The 16619-nt window shown below is 43.6% G+C and overlaps 2 protein-coding genes across 2 annotated transcripts in view; one reads left to right on the top strand and one right to left on the bottom strand.

Moving 5' to 3' along the window:
- Nucleotides 1–16619, top strand: part of T265_11554 (hypothetical protein) — a gene marked incomplete at both ends in the record, with an annotated part of 32827 nt that overhangs the window by 2506 nt on the left and 13702 nt on the right. The window contains one exon of the mRNA XM_009178234.1: nt 1618–1707. Coding sequence (XP_009176498.1) covers nt 1618–1707 — 90 coding nt within the window. The remainder of the gene's footprint in view (nt 1–1617; nt 1708–16619) is intronic.
- Nucleotides 1–16619, bottom strand: part of T265_11553 (hypothetical protein) — a gene marked incomplete at both ends in the record, with an annotated part of 42875 nt that overhangs the window by 12999 nt on the left and 13257 nt on the right. Inside the window, 2 exons of the mRNA XM_009178235.1 lie at nt 1445–1487; nt 4672–4802. Coding sequence (XP_009176499.1) covers nt 1445–1487; nt 4672–4802 — 174 coding nt within the window. The remainder of the gene's footprint in view (nt 1–1444; nt 1488–4671; nt 4803–16619) is intronic.

Genomic DNA, 16619 nt, shown 5'->3' with positions numbered 1-16619 from the left:
GCTTGCAAGTTATGTCTATACCAAAGATCAGCAAACTGGAAAGTCACATTGAGAAAGCTCAGAACGGAAGTCGAAATGTAGAAAGTGTTGCATGCCAAAAGCTGTCCGCTAGTGCGTAAATCCAAATACGCTTAGAACGGTCATCCAATTCCTTATTGACAATCAGTAAAAGTATTGCTTCCTCTCCCTTTTAGTAGCCGAAACCGATTAAACTGGTTTGTAGGCCAACGAAGGCTCCTCGGCATTTAGGTACACAGAAAGTTTCACTCACAGCACAAACGACAGATTCCATTGAATTTCCCAATGTAATTTAAAAATGAGTGTATTCCGCCAAACCTCTCATGCCCTATGTACCGAAAGTCTGTGGCGAAGAGATGATCGTTTTTTAGCAGCACCGCGAGGTGTTCGTGTATAGTGAGAACCGTGAACTGAAACACATCACATCATACTGAGTAAAACAGGAAATCTCCCGTAACCCCGAAGGTACGTAACCAATTTACCTCCAGTTCGTTTAATTGGAGGGAAAGTACGCTTTTTGGAGGCTAGTTTGTTCTGCAAAAGTTGCTCCCAAAAGATTAACAAAACGTACCTGAACGCGGTGCTAGACAAGCCAAATTCACCGCTGAAGCAGTCACAATAAGGTGTAAAGCGATGACTTAAGGCACAGACCTTTACGTCCCACTCGAGGAACTCCATTAACTTCGATTTGAACTTAAAGACAATATAGGGTGCAACTTGTAGCACGGTATCCAATGTCTAGGCTCAACGCCCTGAAAAAAGTCAGCTTACTTTGGACTCGAGGGCTGGTATGTGGGCGAAATAGGCCGTAACGGCTTTAAGTGACTAACATTCAGCTTAGAGGATCTAATTTGACCCCAGGTCAAACGACTGGGACGTTGAGGCAGCGCTCGAATTTTGTTGCGCTTGTTTCATCCAACAGAACATTCATCGTCTGGATAAAATTGGGTTTTCGTTGAACGAAGATGATCAGTAGAGAAAAAATAGCAAAACGAAAAACAACTGTGAACTATTCAGATCGACTGGCTACAATGGAATGGAATAAATTTGTGACCTGAATATGCGACGTCGTGATAGGTGTCTGGCGTCGGTGACCTGACCCACTAAACCTCATTCTAGGTTATCTACACGTGTTAACCCTCATTATGATCATTATTTATGCTACCCACAATCTCTTCTATAGCAGATAGACAAATGTAAATGAAACGTGCCGCGTGTCATAAATAAACTCACAATGAGAGAGTCTGCAGTTGACGGAACACTTGAAAGGGGTGCGCGTCATGCGTCAGTGAATGAAAACACGTAGCGGAACAAAATGAACAAAATGCGTCAAGCGAGGTCAAATCTTGATGAGACATCCACTGGAGGATACACCCGGACGTAGAACGGAATATGTGGTCGTCTCAAAAATATCAATCAGACTTACCTGCATACGTTCATCGAACCGCTGTTTCGTTGAAAAATATAGCCTAAAATAAATAGAGGAGAAAAATGGATGCGTTCAGGAAAATGTCGATCGCATTGGGCCACCATTGGACGATAATCAGACACGAGGGAATATACTAGTGAATTGCTCATCTCAGTTATCTCACTACTCAGAGATTCCAATCAACCGAAGAGAGGCGAACACGTCTGCAGATGAAGTTGGTGGTGCACAAGATCCAAGTTTGCTTCTGTTCTCCAATTACAGTAAGAAGCAATAACCGAACTAGCTGCAAGTACACGTTTGTTGCTCAGATTTTGTAAATGATACATGATTTGTTTTAGAAGTTTGGTGTGAGTTGGCAACATGCCTACTCAGTTTACGGGCCGACTGTGCGGGTGGTCAGCCTAGTACTGCAAATCAGTCGGGTGATTTGGCCATATAACGGCATCAATTCGAATAGATCAAAGGAACTGGCGAGGTACACTCATTCGAAAACCAAGTTGTTGTTTACAGGAGACTCAGATGAATCCCCGCTCAATCCCGTTAACAACAAATTAATTTATAAGTGGATGTATTTCAAGATTTGCGTACTGTTTGGTGTTCAAGTATATGGTGGATGGAAACTCGGGAACTCGCGAGACGACCCAAGTGGTGAGAGCGCGAATTTACCGACCGGAAGGTCCATGGTTCGAACCCGACCTCTGCCACTCGACTTCCCCTGTCTACGCTTGGGCAACCTGGTAGTATCCCGTCCCTCGTGCTTCCTTTGGGTGGCATGGCAGCTAGGCACCGAGAGGGTGTTACAGCTGAACGCTGTCCTTTTGTGATCTCCAAAAGGGCCGAGACCAGAAGTGGACTGTCTTCAGTGACAGTAGCAATGTGTTACTTCAATACTTAACTGGGTTACCTAAAGCTGAATTGCTTCATTTAGTTCTATTTCGCTCTGTAATTTTTTGAGAGAACGTCTGAACTCAAACTTGCTCCTCTTCACCACACGATATCGCGTTTTATCTATTCCATGCATTCAAAATTATCCTTTTACAAGTACTGGTTTATTAGCAGACATTCGACTTCTGTTTCCAGTTTTTCACCATGCAAGGTAGTCAGTCTTCTATGCCCAAGCATTAAGGGCTAGAGGTTCGACCGAATGAGCAGCGACAAAGATCCATCGGCACGTGGAACATAACGATTGGTTCAACGACCGGTAACACTGACCAGTACTCCAATTCGTCTGTAATGGCATTAATACCTAAGGGTCCAAAACGATAGTTTTATTGTGTGCCACCAAATAAGCGGATAAGCCAGTTTATGCGAGAATGCAGCTTCCGATTCAATGAGATCTGCATACATGGTGAAAAAAGGCAGTAAAAATAGGGAAGATTTTTTTTAGAAATGGCGCTTCGCATTGTACCGCCATAACGCCTACAGTCCACTGAATTATCATCTACATTCAGGAATAAACCAGCCTCTCAACAAGGCTAGGACGCACATTACTAAGGTGAAAGTGACAAGCAGATATCACACAGAACAGACTCCTGGAAGGAAACAATCCAAGTTGGCTGGATAACTGCGACTTCGGTTAGGATTCGATTAAGATGTCTAACTGGCTGGCCGGGTGGTGCGATTCCAGCATGGAGTGGACCGATACGTTGAAGAGTTCATATCTTACCACATACGGCAAACAACTTCATGAGCATCGGTTGTCCCTCTAAGTGAGTCAGCCAAACCCTGGCTTCAAACCGAAAACGGCGAGCATGAACCAGTTTCGGTGAACTGTGTGGAGATGGTCTTCAGAGTCCAACGACAGTGCTGTTGAATACCCTCTCATAAATTTTCTGTCAGCTTACAGGTGATACATGATCGTGCAAAGGCTAGGCGTGCATCCCAGAATGAAAGCCGCTCGTACGACACAATGCTCATTATCAACATCTCACTTTTCTCCCAAAGCGTCCAAATACTGGTTGTAAGTTCGGGGGTGGGGAACTCTGAGTTTCGCGAGATGCACAGTGATGATGATCCCCAATAACGATGAAACAAGTGTACAGCTCTTCTCGGCTTTTCAACATGAACTGGTATTATCGACGGGACGAATTTTCAAAAGTCTCCATCAAAAAATAATCGTTGATCATGTCGCCGATCGTCAGTCGTGGGCAGCGGCGATCCGGCTCGTACGACTTAGTTGTTGTAAGATGAAGCGAGAGTAGCGTGGTGGATAGAACTTCCGGTCGAATCACGACGGCCTAAACAACTTTCACTGACCTCACCGATTTATGATACGGTGTGCGTACAATGTCCCCAGGTTAAGGTAGTTTTGTCATGGAGCGAACTTCCCCCATAGCAAACACTCCATGAAAATGTACAAATTGGGTAGGATATTCATAGGAGGGAAAATAACCACTCCTCCAAATCTTACGGTAGCCAAACATAATGCATACCATCATTACTTCATTATCCGAACTGGACCAGAGGGGAAGAGAACACTGATTCAGATGACAACACATGTTCATACATCAACCGGCACAATGTTAACACCTGAGCGTAAATCGCCGGATGATTTTTGGAGAACTATGAAAGTTTACGAGGTGTCGGTCCTTTAACAGCTTCAGCGACCAACTTAACAACGCGCTGTTATAGTTTTTGCTTCGGACCGTTGTTTTTATTTAGCTCGTTACGCGTGCTAGTTAGTCTCCCAATTGTGTGCGACTTCACCCCATACATGAGCATTTATTTGGTAGGAGAGCAGTGAAAAATACGTGACCTATACAAGTGCAATGGCTGTGTATCACTATTCGCTTAACTTCAGCTTGGCACCCTAGAATTTCGGGTAGGATTTGATGACAAATCCAGTAGGCATTGCCAGCTTTCTCAGCTTTCTCCGGTAATCGACTCACAGCTGCTCATCAACAACAGAATCAAACACCCTGTGAAGACCGATACCGTTGTGCACAGGTGGTCAGTCTAGAAAAATAACACAATGTGCTGTGAAAAGCGGGCTATTATGGCAGAGGACGTTCAAGGTTTACCAGCCTCCCATTACTGATGTATGCGAAGTGCTTCCTGAGACTTGACGAAGCCTCGCGTCAGTAGCAACGAAATTCACCAACCTGTGATCGCCGACTGAGACCTACCGAAAGGGATCAGCTACATCGGGCAGAACATACCATGGAGTGCAGCAATAGCCCCTACTATTAATTCCGTTGGCTTAATCATAGACAGGAGGAACTTACTGGGCTTTTTTAATGTCCATTTTAAGTCTGCGTTCCATGTTGTGAATGGATTTTTCCGTGTCGTTGTACGTGGCCAGAAGTCGTTCATGTTGTTCCTTCGCCTCAAGTGCTTCACGTTTAGCCTCATTCACCTGGGATGTAACAAGCAAAGGTGGAAGCTTTTGCCTACGCACAATACAGTAGTACTTATTGGGGCGAAATTCCGGCATTTTGGGATTACTAAATCTAGTCAGGAAATAGGTGAGTGTTGACAAATAAATAGGCCAAAACAGTAAGGAAGATGAAAATATCAAACTAGCTATGATATTCTAGGTCCTACTGAGATAAGGAGCTCGTCAGTAGTCTTCCGATCAAGTCTTCTGGCAGGGTTGTGTCCTCTACTTCATTCATGAAATCAAGCTGACACGATTATCATCCTAAACCGTGGAGGNGACAACTTAAGGTAGGGCTCGACGCTTCTCTCTAGAATTTTCTCTGGAATCCCGACCACTCCAAAAAAACAACCTGGACTTTGAAATATTGCGTCTCCTTCATTCATCTTATTGGAGCTGACAAAAAACATGCCGCAGTATGTTAACAGTCCTTTTACCTTTTTCAGTCGCGGCCAGTTGGAGCGAATTGCAGAAGTCAACCAGTCAAAATCTGGACCTTAAGTATAATAGCCGTCTTCACTTTTGAGGGAAGCTCTTTGAATCAATGCACGTTTAGCGACGCCACAAAAAACACCAGTGGATCGACTCCTCCCTGAGTCCTTCAAAAGTACACGTGGAACCTGGCATAGGTGTGTCGTAGTGCTTGCTCCAAGACCTAGTAGGCACATTAGGGGTTCCTAAACTGAATAAGAAGGCTCTATTGTAACAAAAGTACCTAGGGTACAGGTAGGCCAGGAACTAGCCACTAAGCACTAAGTGGCCTTCCTTAGGATTAGATTCACCCATTTTTTCAATGAACCTTGTTCGTATTCGTGTCGAGCAATGCCATATCCAGAAGCAGCAAAGCCACTAGATGCAATGAACCGAAATGTCCGGAAGGCTAAAGAAACCTTACAAGTTGAGTTTGCGTTAGAATACACTTTCGAGGTGAAACTGCCATCGTTGCCTATCCGAGTGAGCAAGATGACAATGTATCCTATGCGAAAAAACAGTGTTCAGAATCTGATTGTAACTAACGTTGTTGTAACATTAACTCGCGATAACAGCAGCTTTCCTCGACTTGACTCGCATGATTGTTGGATTACGATTGCAAGGCTGATCCGGGTCGGTGAGGCTGGAAACTGGGACAAACGTACCTTGTGATTCTCACTAGAGTTGGCGTAAGTGGCGTGCCATGATGATCCATATGACAGGCTGGTGATACCTACACCATGCTGATGCATGCCTAACTTACGAATATGTGGGGGTATTGAATAATAGTTGCAAAAAATACCTCGACGTCCTCTGAAAAAGCTGTCGAGATCAACTACAAATAGCCGATACTTCGTTTCCTAGTGGGGACGGCATTTGGGGCCTTAATATCTATCGCCGTTCCCTAGAGAAAACACCTCTGTCGATCAGCTGCAGAATGGGTACGGTATATGACCATTAGTTGTGGTGTTGCTCAATAACAAGAAGGCCTCAACAGCGACACCTAGAGTACGATTATACCCATCTGACAGGGCATTACAACGGTTGACACCGACTTTTCAGGATTCTCAGCACTATAGAGTTGATAATTTGTGCTCGAACAATACATTTCATTTAGGAAAAGAGGTAATTAAAGCTACATAATGTTCCGAATTGATCGGGTTTTGGTTTTGTTGGTAATGTCCCGATACTACACCAGTTCCGTTGCTTCGAAATGACACCCTAGGACCTTATTCATTCTCTATCCACCTAACCCCACCTGCTAATGCTGATGATTGTATGCCTCAGTTGCAAAAATGCGAGGGCACTACAGGAAAACATTCATAGACAACCGAATATTCACTGGCCAAATGCATTGAGCACAAAATTCTTTACAGCAGTCACGAACTCGAAAAGAGAAAACTCTGTTAGAGAGGGAACATGCCTGCAGGAGAAACCAATTTTGAATGTACGGAAGTAAAAGTAACGGGAAACAGAGAACACCAAACATTTCAGTGTCGAAGGTCAAATACACAGCAGGTATTAGCTAGAGTTTATAGGGTTAAATAACAAAATGTGGTATACATATAGGGAAGTCAAACAGCTTCGTCCCCCGCATGGCATCGTACTGTAGGTGAAAAAGTCCAAGAAAACATCCTGTGGCTGAATACCATGCCTACTGGAGTTATGAATCCTTGGGTTTGAACTTTGGTGCAGGGATTTGCAGTTTCACACCGAAATACGAGCCGAAGGATTTGAATACCTGATATAAGCGTAGCAGCACATCCCCAGATGTCAAACTAGGCAGCTTCCATTTCCCCACTGCTTCACGATTGTGAAGCGCATTACCAATGGCCTAGTAAACATTCAGAAGCAAGAATGTAAAGGTTGAAATGGATGGATAGTGTATTCCGGGGGTCGCTCTAACCACATATTTCCATTAACTTTGATTTCCCATCCCCACCGACTTGAACTATCTGAATTAGCGGCATTTCGTTGTATGAGTCCATAGAATTCAAGTGGCTTGGAATCACATGCCATCCACCGACCAATCTGGTTGGTGGATAATATTGATTCTAGTGTGAAGCATCTGTTTCCGAAATCATCCTATCAGTCTGTTCCACCGATAACATGGACGGATAAAAAACGTTCATCTGTAGCACCCTTTCGGTGCCTAGCTGCCATGTCACATGAAGGAGGCACGAGGGTTGGGATACTGCCAAGTCGCCCAAGCCTAGACAGGGAAAGTCGAGGGGCAGAGGTCGGGTTCGAACCACGGACCTTCCGGTCAGTAAATTCGCGCTCTAACCACTTGGTCCATCTCGCCATCTCGCATGGACGGATAAGACTTTAGGCAATACATCTTTGAACGTACACTTGCTTTACCCTGGTCAAAAATATCTAAAAACACGTATTTCTCGATTGACACGCTTTTTCAGTCCAACTATGACTATTGTGAGTGAACTGTAAGCGGGATTTGCATGTTTTCATTGAAATAACAGCATTACAGGTGCCAGTAGACTAACCTTTTCAGGGCATACAGAAAGTTGGCGGCACCAAACATCAGGGATCTACAGTAACAGATAATTTGATTGGACTAGATAGGCTCATTTACCCTACTACAACGAGTCAGGATGAGATGCACCAGTGTTAGAGAACGAATGTATACACGTACATCACGACAGTCACATACCATGCCAAATATATCGGAATGCTGAATAGGAGGGTGGCGGATAGGATAACAGGAAGGTTGGATACAAGCACCAAACTGTGCCATTCATTATCCTCATCTAGATAACCTCCTACAGATGATTGAGAGTGGACAAACCAATTTACGACAAGTTGGGAAGTAACCTGTACACTGAAATGTTAGATGGAATGAATTACTTGCTAAACGAGACCGTACACGTTCTATTTCATACAACTATTTAGTCGCATCGGGCATGCAACTGGTAAGCTCTAGCAGGTGTTTCCACATACCCAATCAAGTTCGGCGGGTCTTTGCATATATTATGAGCAATACGAACGAGTACAGGAGGACAAAGTAAGAGCGGTCTTGAGAAACACACACATAACTTGCTGTGAACGCACTCCTAAATCTCACAAGTTTCATATTCATCCAGGATGGTTTGGCTATCACATGATGGTCTAGAGTATTCGCATGAGCTAGAAACAGCGAGAGATACAACATCTGCTTGGTTTGAACTTTGATTGCTGTAATATTCAGGTGTCTCAAGCTATCTAACAAGAGGCAGTCTCCAAACAACGAAGGACGTAAGAGTGGAGTAGTGGTTTGGTCTAGAACAGGATGGGTAAGTACCCTCGTATTCATGTGACCAACTTCAAAGAGATCTGTAAGCTGAGTCAAGTGACAGGTTCGCAGTAAAGGAGTCTGAACAGCAAGTGGTCTTTCTTCTCCAATTCGGAAAACCATTATGCAGGCAAAAATAGGTCGTTTCGGACGTTTCGCCAAAACTTCCATCTGACCAATCCAGGCATTGTTCAGAACTTAGCAGAGGACGATGGAATGACTGGTGTCATACGAATGAACTACGATAAGCCTCCAATGGTAATTCGCTTGGCGGAGCTAGTTCAACTCCTATGAGTAAGCTGGAAAAAAATGTTTCGATGTGCGACCACTGATAAAAGGGAAACGTAACACGGGCGGCAGTGTAGAGCATTTGACTAGATCAGCCACTGTACTGTGACGATGATGACGATTCCGTTTTAGTACTTAGTACAAAAACAAAGCATCATTGTCGAGTAGCCGGAGACGAATTCATCAAAGATATTTCATGAATATTGTGTATTAAATAGGCTCACGAAAAGTTTGGTTAACATAAGCGACCCTGGAGTGACTCTAGGTCAAAGTAACTGTCCTACAAACGCGTACTTGGAACTGCCGAAATAAGTGGTGCCAATGGTCAAACCGATAGAAAATGCAAAAAGAACTGGATACTCTATGAAAAAATAACCAGAACCGTTGGAAATAAGGATATTGGTGGATGATGGGGCTTAAGACCTCTGTCAAACTGTTTCCTGGATTTCACACGTAATTTTTTGCAAGCATAGTCTAAGCAAGTACTTGTTTAGAGGGATACTAGAAAAACCAACCAAGAAAATGGGACACACAAGGTGGGAATGAGTAAAAAAACGTGCACGACTTGCGCCTTTTGTGTGACCAGACACATGAACACCTCAGCAAGGAATAGGAAAAGAATCTCTCCGATGACCTACCGAGACTGAAATTGGACATTGAAGAGATATTTTACCCAATAAGAGCTAGTCGTGGCTAGGTTGTCAGAGGTGGTCCCTGTGATGGAGGTTTACTTAAGGAGCCGCTACCAAACATGACGGTGTTGTGCCAGTGGAAAGATATGATACTGATTGGTTGCCAGAACTATGCTAAACAAAGAAAGTACCTCTTTCAAGAACTCAACTAAGAAGTCCATCATAGCTAATAAAAAGAGATAAACACGACAGTCGTGATCAAGGTACTGTTTTATTCGAATTTGGCGCTCCACTAAAAATTCAGGATCTAGGATTACTATTTTCTTACGAAAAGCTTGTAATTTGGTCGATCAAATTCGCCAAATTAAAACAGCTGTCTGTTCCCGCCTAACCGAGTTAGTTCGGAGGAAAACTTCTGCTTATTGTGATCTCCTCCACACAGCGACAACCCAACAGAATGCTCTCGTCTGTATTCCGCAAAATTATCATGCCGGTTGGCAAAGCTATTTGGCGAGCGAATTCACCAGCTTTCATTAGCGCATACCCTTGCACGTAGATGAAGTCAGTGATAAGACCTAATTTGTGAAAAAATGAACCACTGTGGACCAAGAGTATGCACACCCTTCCCATGCGATATCAAAACTAACCGGTGAATTGACCCAATTAGAAATAAACATGGTGCGGGTTACCCTAAAGCATTCCAACACATCGTCGTTCAGTAAACGGACCCGATGAAATGTTACAAAGCGGTGAACAGATATCAGAAAATGCGCCACAATGTCTGTGTTTTTCTGACCTGAAATTCTACTGACGTACATTAACGATTGAGGTATGCGCAGAAAAAACTGAATTCCAACGTAGACTATGCTTCAAAGTCATCATGAACTGAATGTCAGCCAAAACACTCTATAGTGAGAGAGAGAACGGGCACAATGTTAGCTGCTTGGCTTTTACCATCGATGCAAGCATCGGGAAAGCTAGCTATGGGAAACCTCAGGGTGGTTGTTAGTTTGTCTGCTCAGCTTAGAAACAAGCGGAACTGTGAATGAAAAGTTCCTCCACTAACCTAAGGACTGTTCAGAGCTGTTGAGTAGCAGTTCAGGTGGGAGCAGCAGATCTTTCAGTAAAGAGGTTCTGACATGGCTTATCAGTAACACAATCAGGCCTTGGGGCTTGTGGCGTGATGTGACTTACATCACAATGCACTATAAGCAGTTTCGATATGAAAGCAGATTGCATTAATCAAATGCACCCTGTGAACCCTTTAGGACAATACACAATGACAAGTAACCGTATGACATTGAGGTTATCGTACCCAATATTTATTAAATGGCAGAAAAAGAACAAGACTGAAAGCCACTGCTGCAAAAATGTTCCCCTTCATTCGTTTATGATTCATCATTAGTTCAGGCGGAGTGAGAGGAGTAAGGATGATAAGTATCCTGATGCATGGTTGCCATGGCACCCGTAAAAGGAGGACGAAGGCAGGGATACTGTCAGGTCGTCTAGAGAAAGGATACCGATTCGACATGGATGTACTCCAACATGAGTCCATCGGTCCTTATTGCTTGCACTACCTGCCGTAGCTAGCGCGCGGTCTGTAACGACCCTTCGAAGGCAGTAGTTGTATATAGAGATTTCCCAAGATAAGCATGTGAGTCCTTGCGGTGGAAAAACAGTGACAGATGCAGGATACACGGATCTGGAATGAGTCATCAAGAAAGACAAAAACAAGAGGGGACAGAGGTAGACTTCGACCGCAAAGTCCGTAGAGCCCTAAAACTCCGCACAACAAAAGTAGTAATGGTGCCCACGAGGTGAGGTGTAGCAACTTGGTGTTTCGTTGAAAACCACTAAATGAAATCGAATTTTTGCACCATCCGCCGTATAAACCGTCTGGCATGTGTAGTTTTAGTCGGCCATCCAAGCATCCTGCAGGGGTTTTGTCCTGATTACAAATCGGCAACAAACAGGACAAGGCGCTTTCTTCTCTCACTACCCCATGCGTGAGCAGACAAACCTTCCGTGAACGTCAATAAGCTTTGATTCCACCATACTCGATTGCGATCAATCCTATACTATTGAACAGCACGAGTTGCTAGGTTACATAGTCGGTGCTAAGGTCAAGTTTGGTATTTAAAAAGGCAATTATGCATGCACTATAACATGAGATGTCTGAAATCCAAAATAAACTGAATTAAATCGATAGGAAGATCATACGAATACAAACAAAGGTGACTGATATACAAAGTGGGACGAAGAATCTTGGTTCACAGTAGACTGGCTGCGGATGGCGTCAACGAATATGTAACGAAGTAATTAGAAAACGGATATTTAGTCATGCAGCAAGCACTTCAGTAGAGGAAAACGTCCAGTATCATTGACTAACGAAACAAGTGTTGCTCTTCGTGACGACCCTAGAATGTGAGAACCGCGAAATAGACAACGTATGACTTTGAGAAAGCATCTGACAAAGATTACAAAGAGTTTGTGTTGTTGGTGCAAGAGATTGCAAGAGACGACGGCTGATCGATGTCGGTGGTTGATGAAACCCTCGAAGTAGTTCTGATCAAGACAACCTCATCCACACTGCCGTTGCTTACAAAAGACACACTTGGTGACCGAGATGCTTGACTGCTAAGACCAATTCTCCGTATTTTCAGTGTGTGCAGGGAGTACCTTTTACAACTGGAACTTACCACGTTGGTTACTAGGAGCGCGGCACTCACAAGGTTGTTTTAACCATACTCCACAGCAACTTGACAAATAGCTTAGGCTCGAATGCATGACCTTTCAAGATATAAGCCGTCTCTCATCGCATCAATTGCAATGATTTTGATCAGGTGGACGACGTTAAGCTGTGTAAACTCCTAGTCCTAACCCATTTTTATTCCGGCCATTGAAGCAGTGTACCTTATCCACCATAAAACAAGTGAGCTAGTCATCTCCGCAAGCAAAAATAGTTAAGATTCAAAGAGTTTTCGGTAACCTTATGAGTAGTGTGTTACATCCAGGCTTCTTGCTGGTCTATCATGAGCACTCCGAATTCTCGTCAGACGACCCAACAACAAAAAGTCATTGACGCCGGTTTGCAGCCATACTTCGCACTGTCTCCAAATATGCATCTAGGTCACAGCTAGATATAACAGAAGGCGGATCACAAAGAAACTGAGTATAATTTCCGATTTTCTGTGCTAAGTCACCTTGTGAGACCTTGGTTTGACAACTGCCTTTTCGGTGGAAGATTGTTCGACATTCATCACACCAGATGCATCCTGCCGGCAAAATTTCTGCAACCTCGTCAGACACTCGTCTGTTGGAAAATTCGCTAATTCCAACTTGAATCAATGTAGTAGCAAAGCACACGTATTCCTAAAGATGCCTCAGATAATCAACCCGCGAAGACTATATCATATGACTGCACAAGATGGCCCACATTATGGTCCGAAATAGGCTACCCTTGGAAACCAACGAAAAAGCTTGCAAAAGGCTGTCCTCCGTCGAACTAAAAGGTTCGCTAAGTCAACTGGGCAGCCCATTAATATAACCCTCTCAGGAAAGACCTTTCTGAGGAACAGCCTCTCTAACCAACCTGGGAGATGACAAACACATCTTCCTCCTTGAGGTGGACTTCATTGATGGATTAACTACAGCAGTGACAAACACAATTTGAAAATACGTAATCAAAAACAACTGTAGATCCCTCCCAAGGGTGGCCTATCGAAGAAAAGAACATCCGCCTCCTGAACGTCACATTAGATCCATGCTACAGACCAATTTTTCTTGATACTTCACTTGGATTTTACCAGAGAAGCGGTCAAAAATTTGGGGAGAGTTAGTTCCAACGGTAAAAACCATTCGATTATGAGACAGACACAGACCTAAAGGGTAGTTTTGCAAGTAAAACGAAATTGAAGTCGGAACAGTGAGTTAAACCTTGTTTTTTGGGCCATCAGCAGAATATGCAGAATTTCGTTACGTCTGATAAAGTGCTAAAATTGTCATGACTTCATATGCGGGCTCTGTGGCCCAGCGGGCGACCTTGCTTACAACTTGCACGTACAGACCCGCATGAAATAGTTTAAGGTCACGAAAAATTCGCATCTTTGACAGTGCCAGTTGGACGCAAGTTCACTCTGAGAACTGTAAGTGCAGTGCAGATGACGCTACGATAGTCAAATACTTCAAGTTTACTCCGCATCTTGATGATCACTCAACAGTTACATGAGCACCGTGGTTCGGTCAGAATCTTGGACTAAGTCACTAGCCACCAACTCTAAAATTTAAACCTCATTCAAATTCCTTAGCCGTACAAAACAGTACGCGTGCGCAAAATCCTGTTGCCAAAGGCTTAAATGTTTCACCCCACTATGCAACTCCTCACGAATCCCAGCAAAAGCGAAAATTCTCATGCGGTTGAGGTTTCAAATGTCCGGCCGCATATTTCTTCATCAGGCATACCATCCAGTTATTTCGATTTTGAATCCTCAATAGGGGTACGTTTCAGCTGTTTGAGACCGACAGGCAGTGAGCAGGATGTTTAGAGGTACTCGAAGAAAATTCGAACAAGTGAAATATTCATGTTTCACTCTTTTTTTGCATTTAACCATATGGAATGCTGGTTCTTCCGAAAGATGCGGAAAACAAACCGTCTGGTGGCAGATAACGCAACTGAAAGTGCGAAAATATCAAGTTTTCTAGAAAACAACTTCATTGAAACCATTTTCACATCAGCTGTTCTTGGTTTGCTTTATTCTCAAAAGGGCCAACCTTCAAGTGAGCGACATTGGGACTATCTGACTTCTAGAATGAGCTTTGCGACATACTCCTTGGTTGGAGACACCATAAGAAGTTATCACCAATCAAAGCAAGTAACACTCTATCCAGATTGTGTGAGATGCAGGCATCTTGAACGTTTGTATTAGTTTGGTGCTAGACCCGATTTCGTTTCCTTCTCTGTTCTTTTTTTCACCTTGGGCTCACATTTAAGTAAAGTTATATATTTGTATGGACGTTAGGTACTGGTGTTGGGTCAATGACGAAGACGATAAGCTTCAAGTGGCTTCTTTAAGCAGAAATTAATGTTCTGTTTGTTTTCATCAAAGCCTTCGGCAACCAAAATAAGGTGTATGGCGGAAATTCTTCATATATGCACAAAACAGCCATCCTCTACAGTACTGTTAGCTGTTTTCTAACAGTACAGACTGGACAAATTCATATTGTATTCAAAATCCGGAGGAATACTTCAACTATCTCCCAGGGGTTCCCATAATAATTTCACTTAGTGAATGCGCTTCAAGTTTTCACGATGTGTACCATGATCTGGAGAAAAAAAACACGTGCGGTCAGGCACAGTTGTTGAATAATTTATAGAGGCGATCACGAGGATTCAGTACAAGTAGAATGCGTGCCTGATTCGGCATGTGACTGTCTGAGGGAATAAACGAGAACAATGCTACTGCGATTTGATCCAAACTGAATCTAATCACTGTGCACTTCACAATAAGAATCACACGACATGGAAGACCACTGAATTGACATGTTCGACATCGACAACCAAACAACAGTGAAACCATTCGGCGTACTTGCTCGAATCGGTAACACGTAGCCAACTAGGCGTTGGCTGGGTTACGAATGCTAGCCACAAGCAAAAAAACAAAAGGGGTGAAATGGTAGTTCAGCCATCAAAATGACGCAATCAATGGCGCGAAACAAGCGAGGTGGTGAAGTACAAGACTAGTTAACGGACTGCGCAAGACAACCTAACCCATAAGTGATAGGTGTACTCATGTAGAGAACGGCATCACCTGATAACCGTTGCCCAGGAAGCTCCAACAGCCATTCCCGCAGTAGGTCGTTTATACTGACTAGATAGTGTTATTCGGGTAAATCATGGGTGTTTTTAGAAACACGACCGATCCTTCACAGAATCCAAAACAGTTATTCTTTCACAGAAAATTCAGCGGACTTGTTGAGATTAGAGAAGCGGGGCATAAGCTGGAAAGTACAAATACTACGAGTCCAAGTTACTCTACAAACAGCTCTTCCTGTTCGTAAAACATTAACTTCATAGCTTGGTTCAGAAAGAGGCCGCTATCTCACTGCGAAGTTCGTGTGAGTTGGATTGCGGAGCTTCCCAGACAACAGTATAAAAAGCCTACTTGGAAAGCGTTCTCAAGATTGAACCGATCTAATCAAGTCACTCTTGTTTTTTAAAGGGATGACGCCACTCACTCTGAGATAGACAGTGCAAAAGAACGAACTGTGCTGACGCAGTGGGTAGAGTACGCGCTTTCAGAAAGCTACGAAAAAACGTATAGAGACAGAATGTGTACACTCCTAAAGACGCAACCAACCAGAAGTTTTGCGCCACATTTAGAGTGATAATAGGAGCGTTATTTCGGTCGGTTGGTCATCAAACATTTTGTCATTGTATCATTCTTGCTCGTGACGTGATGATTCCCCATTGTGTGGTGAGCTTAGACATTGTCATTTATTGTCCGTGCGAGACCTACTCCAATTTTCACAGTTTCATGTTATTCACAACAACCAAACACTAATGTTCTCTATCTTACGCAACTAATCATATCATTCCCTGATACAGTGAATTGGCTGTCTGATGTTTCTCAGCGTCTCATTTAACTTCATCTAATTCTGTCTACACACGCTGCCACGTGTATTCTAGACGGACTTGATAGTGCTTATATCCACCAAGACAATGTAATTCCTTACTAATACTGCCGTGGAACACGGGCGGCGCGAGCAAATATGGAACTCTTAAACTGTCACGTCTGTGGAGTTACTAGCATCCTCTTCCGCTCCATCAAGGACACCCTAGGGGCCGACTGATGCACGCAAGCAAACACAGGCCGGTACAAGACCGTAACATACGACCATATACTATTCGTATAACACTATAACCATTTCATCATTGAAAGGTGAATGGTCGCCGGTCGATTCATCAACAAAACATGCCCTCACATATTTCTCGGGGTTAGAGGGTACGATCATTCACAGCGGTTAGAGCAAGAATTTACTGATCGGAAGGTCCCGACCTCTGCCCCTCGACTTCCCCAGTCTAGGCTTGAGCGACCTGGCAGTTACCTAACACTCGTG

The sequence above is a fragment of the Opisthorchis viverrini genome (genome assembly GCF_000715545.1).
Source record: "Opisthorchis viverrini unplaced genomic scaffold opera_v5_516, whole genome shotgun sequence".
Taxonomy (NCBI): domain Eukaryota; kingdom Metazoa; phylum Platyhelminthes; class Trematoda; order Opisthorchiida; family Opisthorchiidae; genus Opisthorchis; species Opisthorchis viverrini.
The sequence above is the reverse complement of the archived record's forward strand: the minus strand, read 5'-3'. Positions and strand labels throughout refer to the sequence as shown.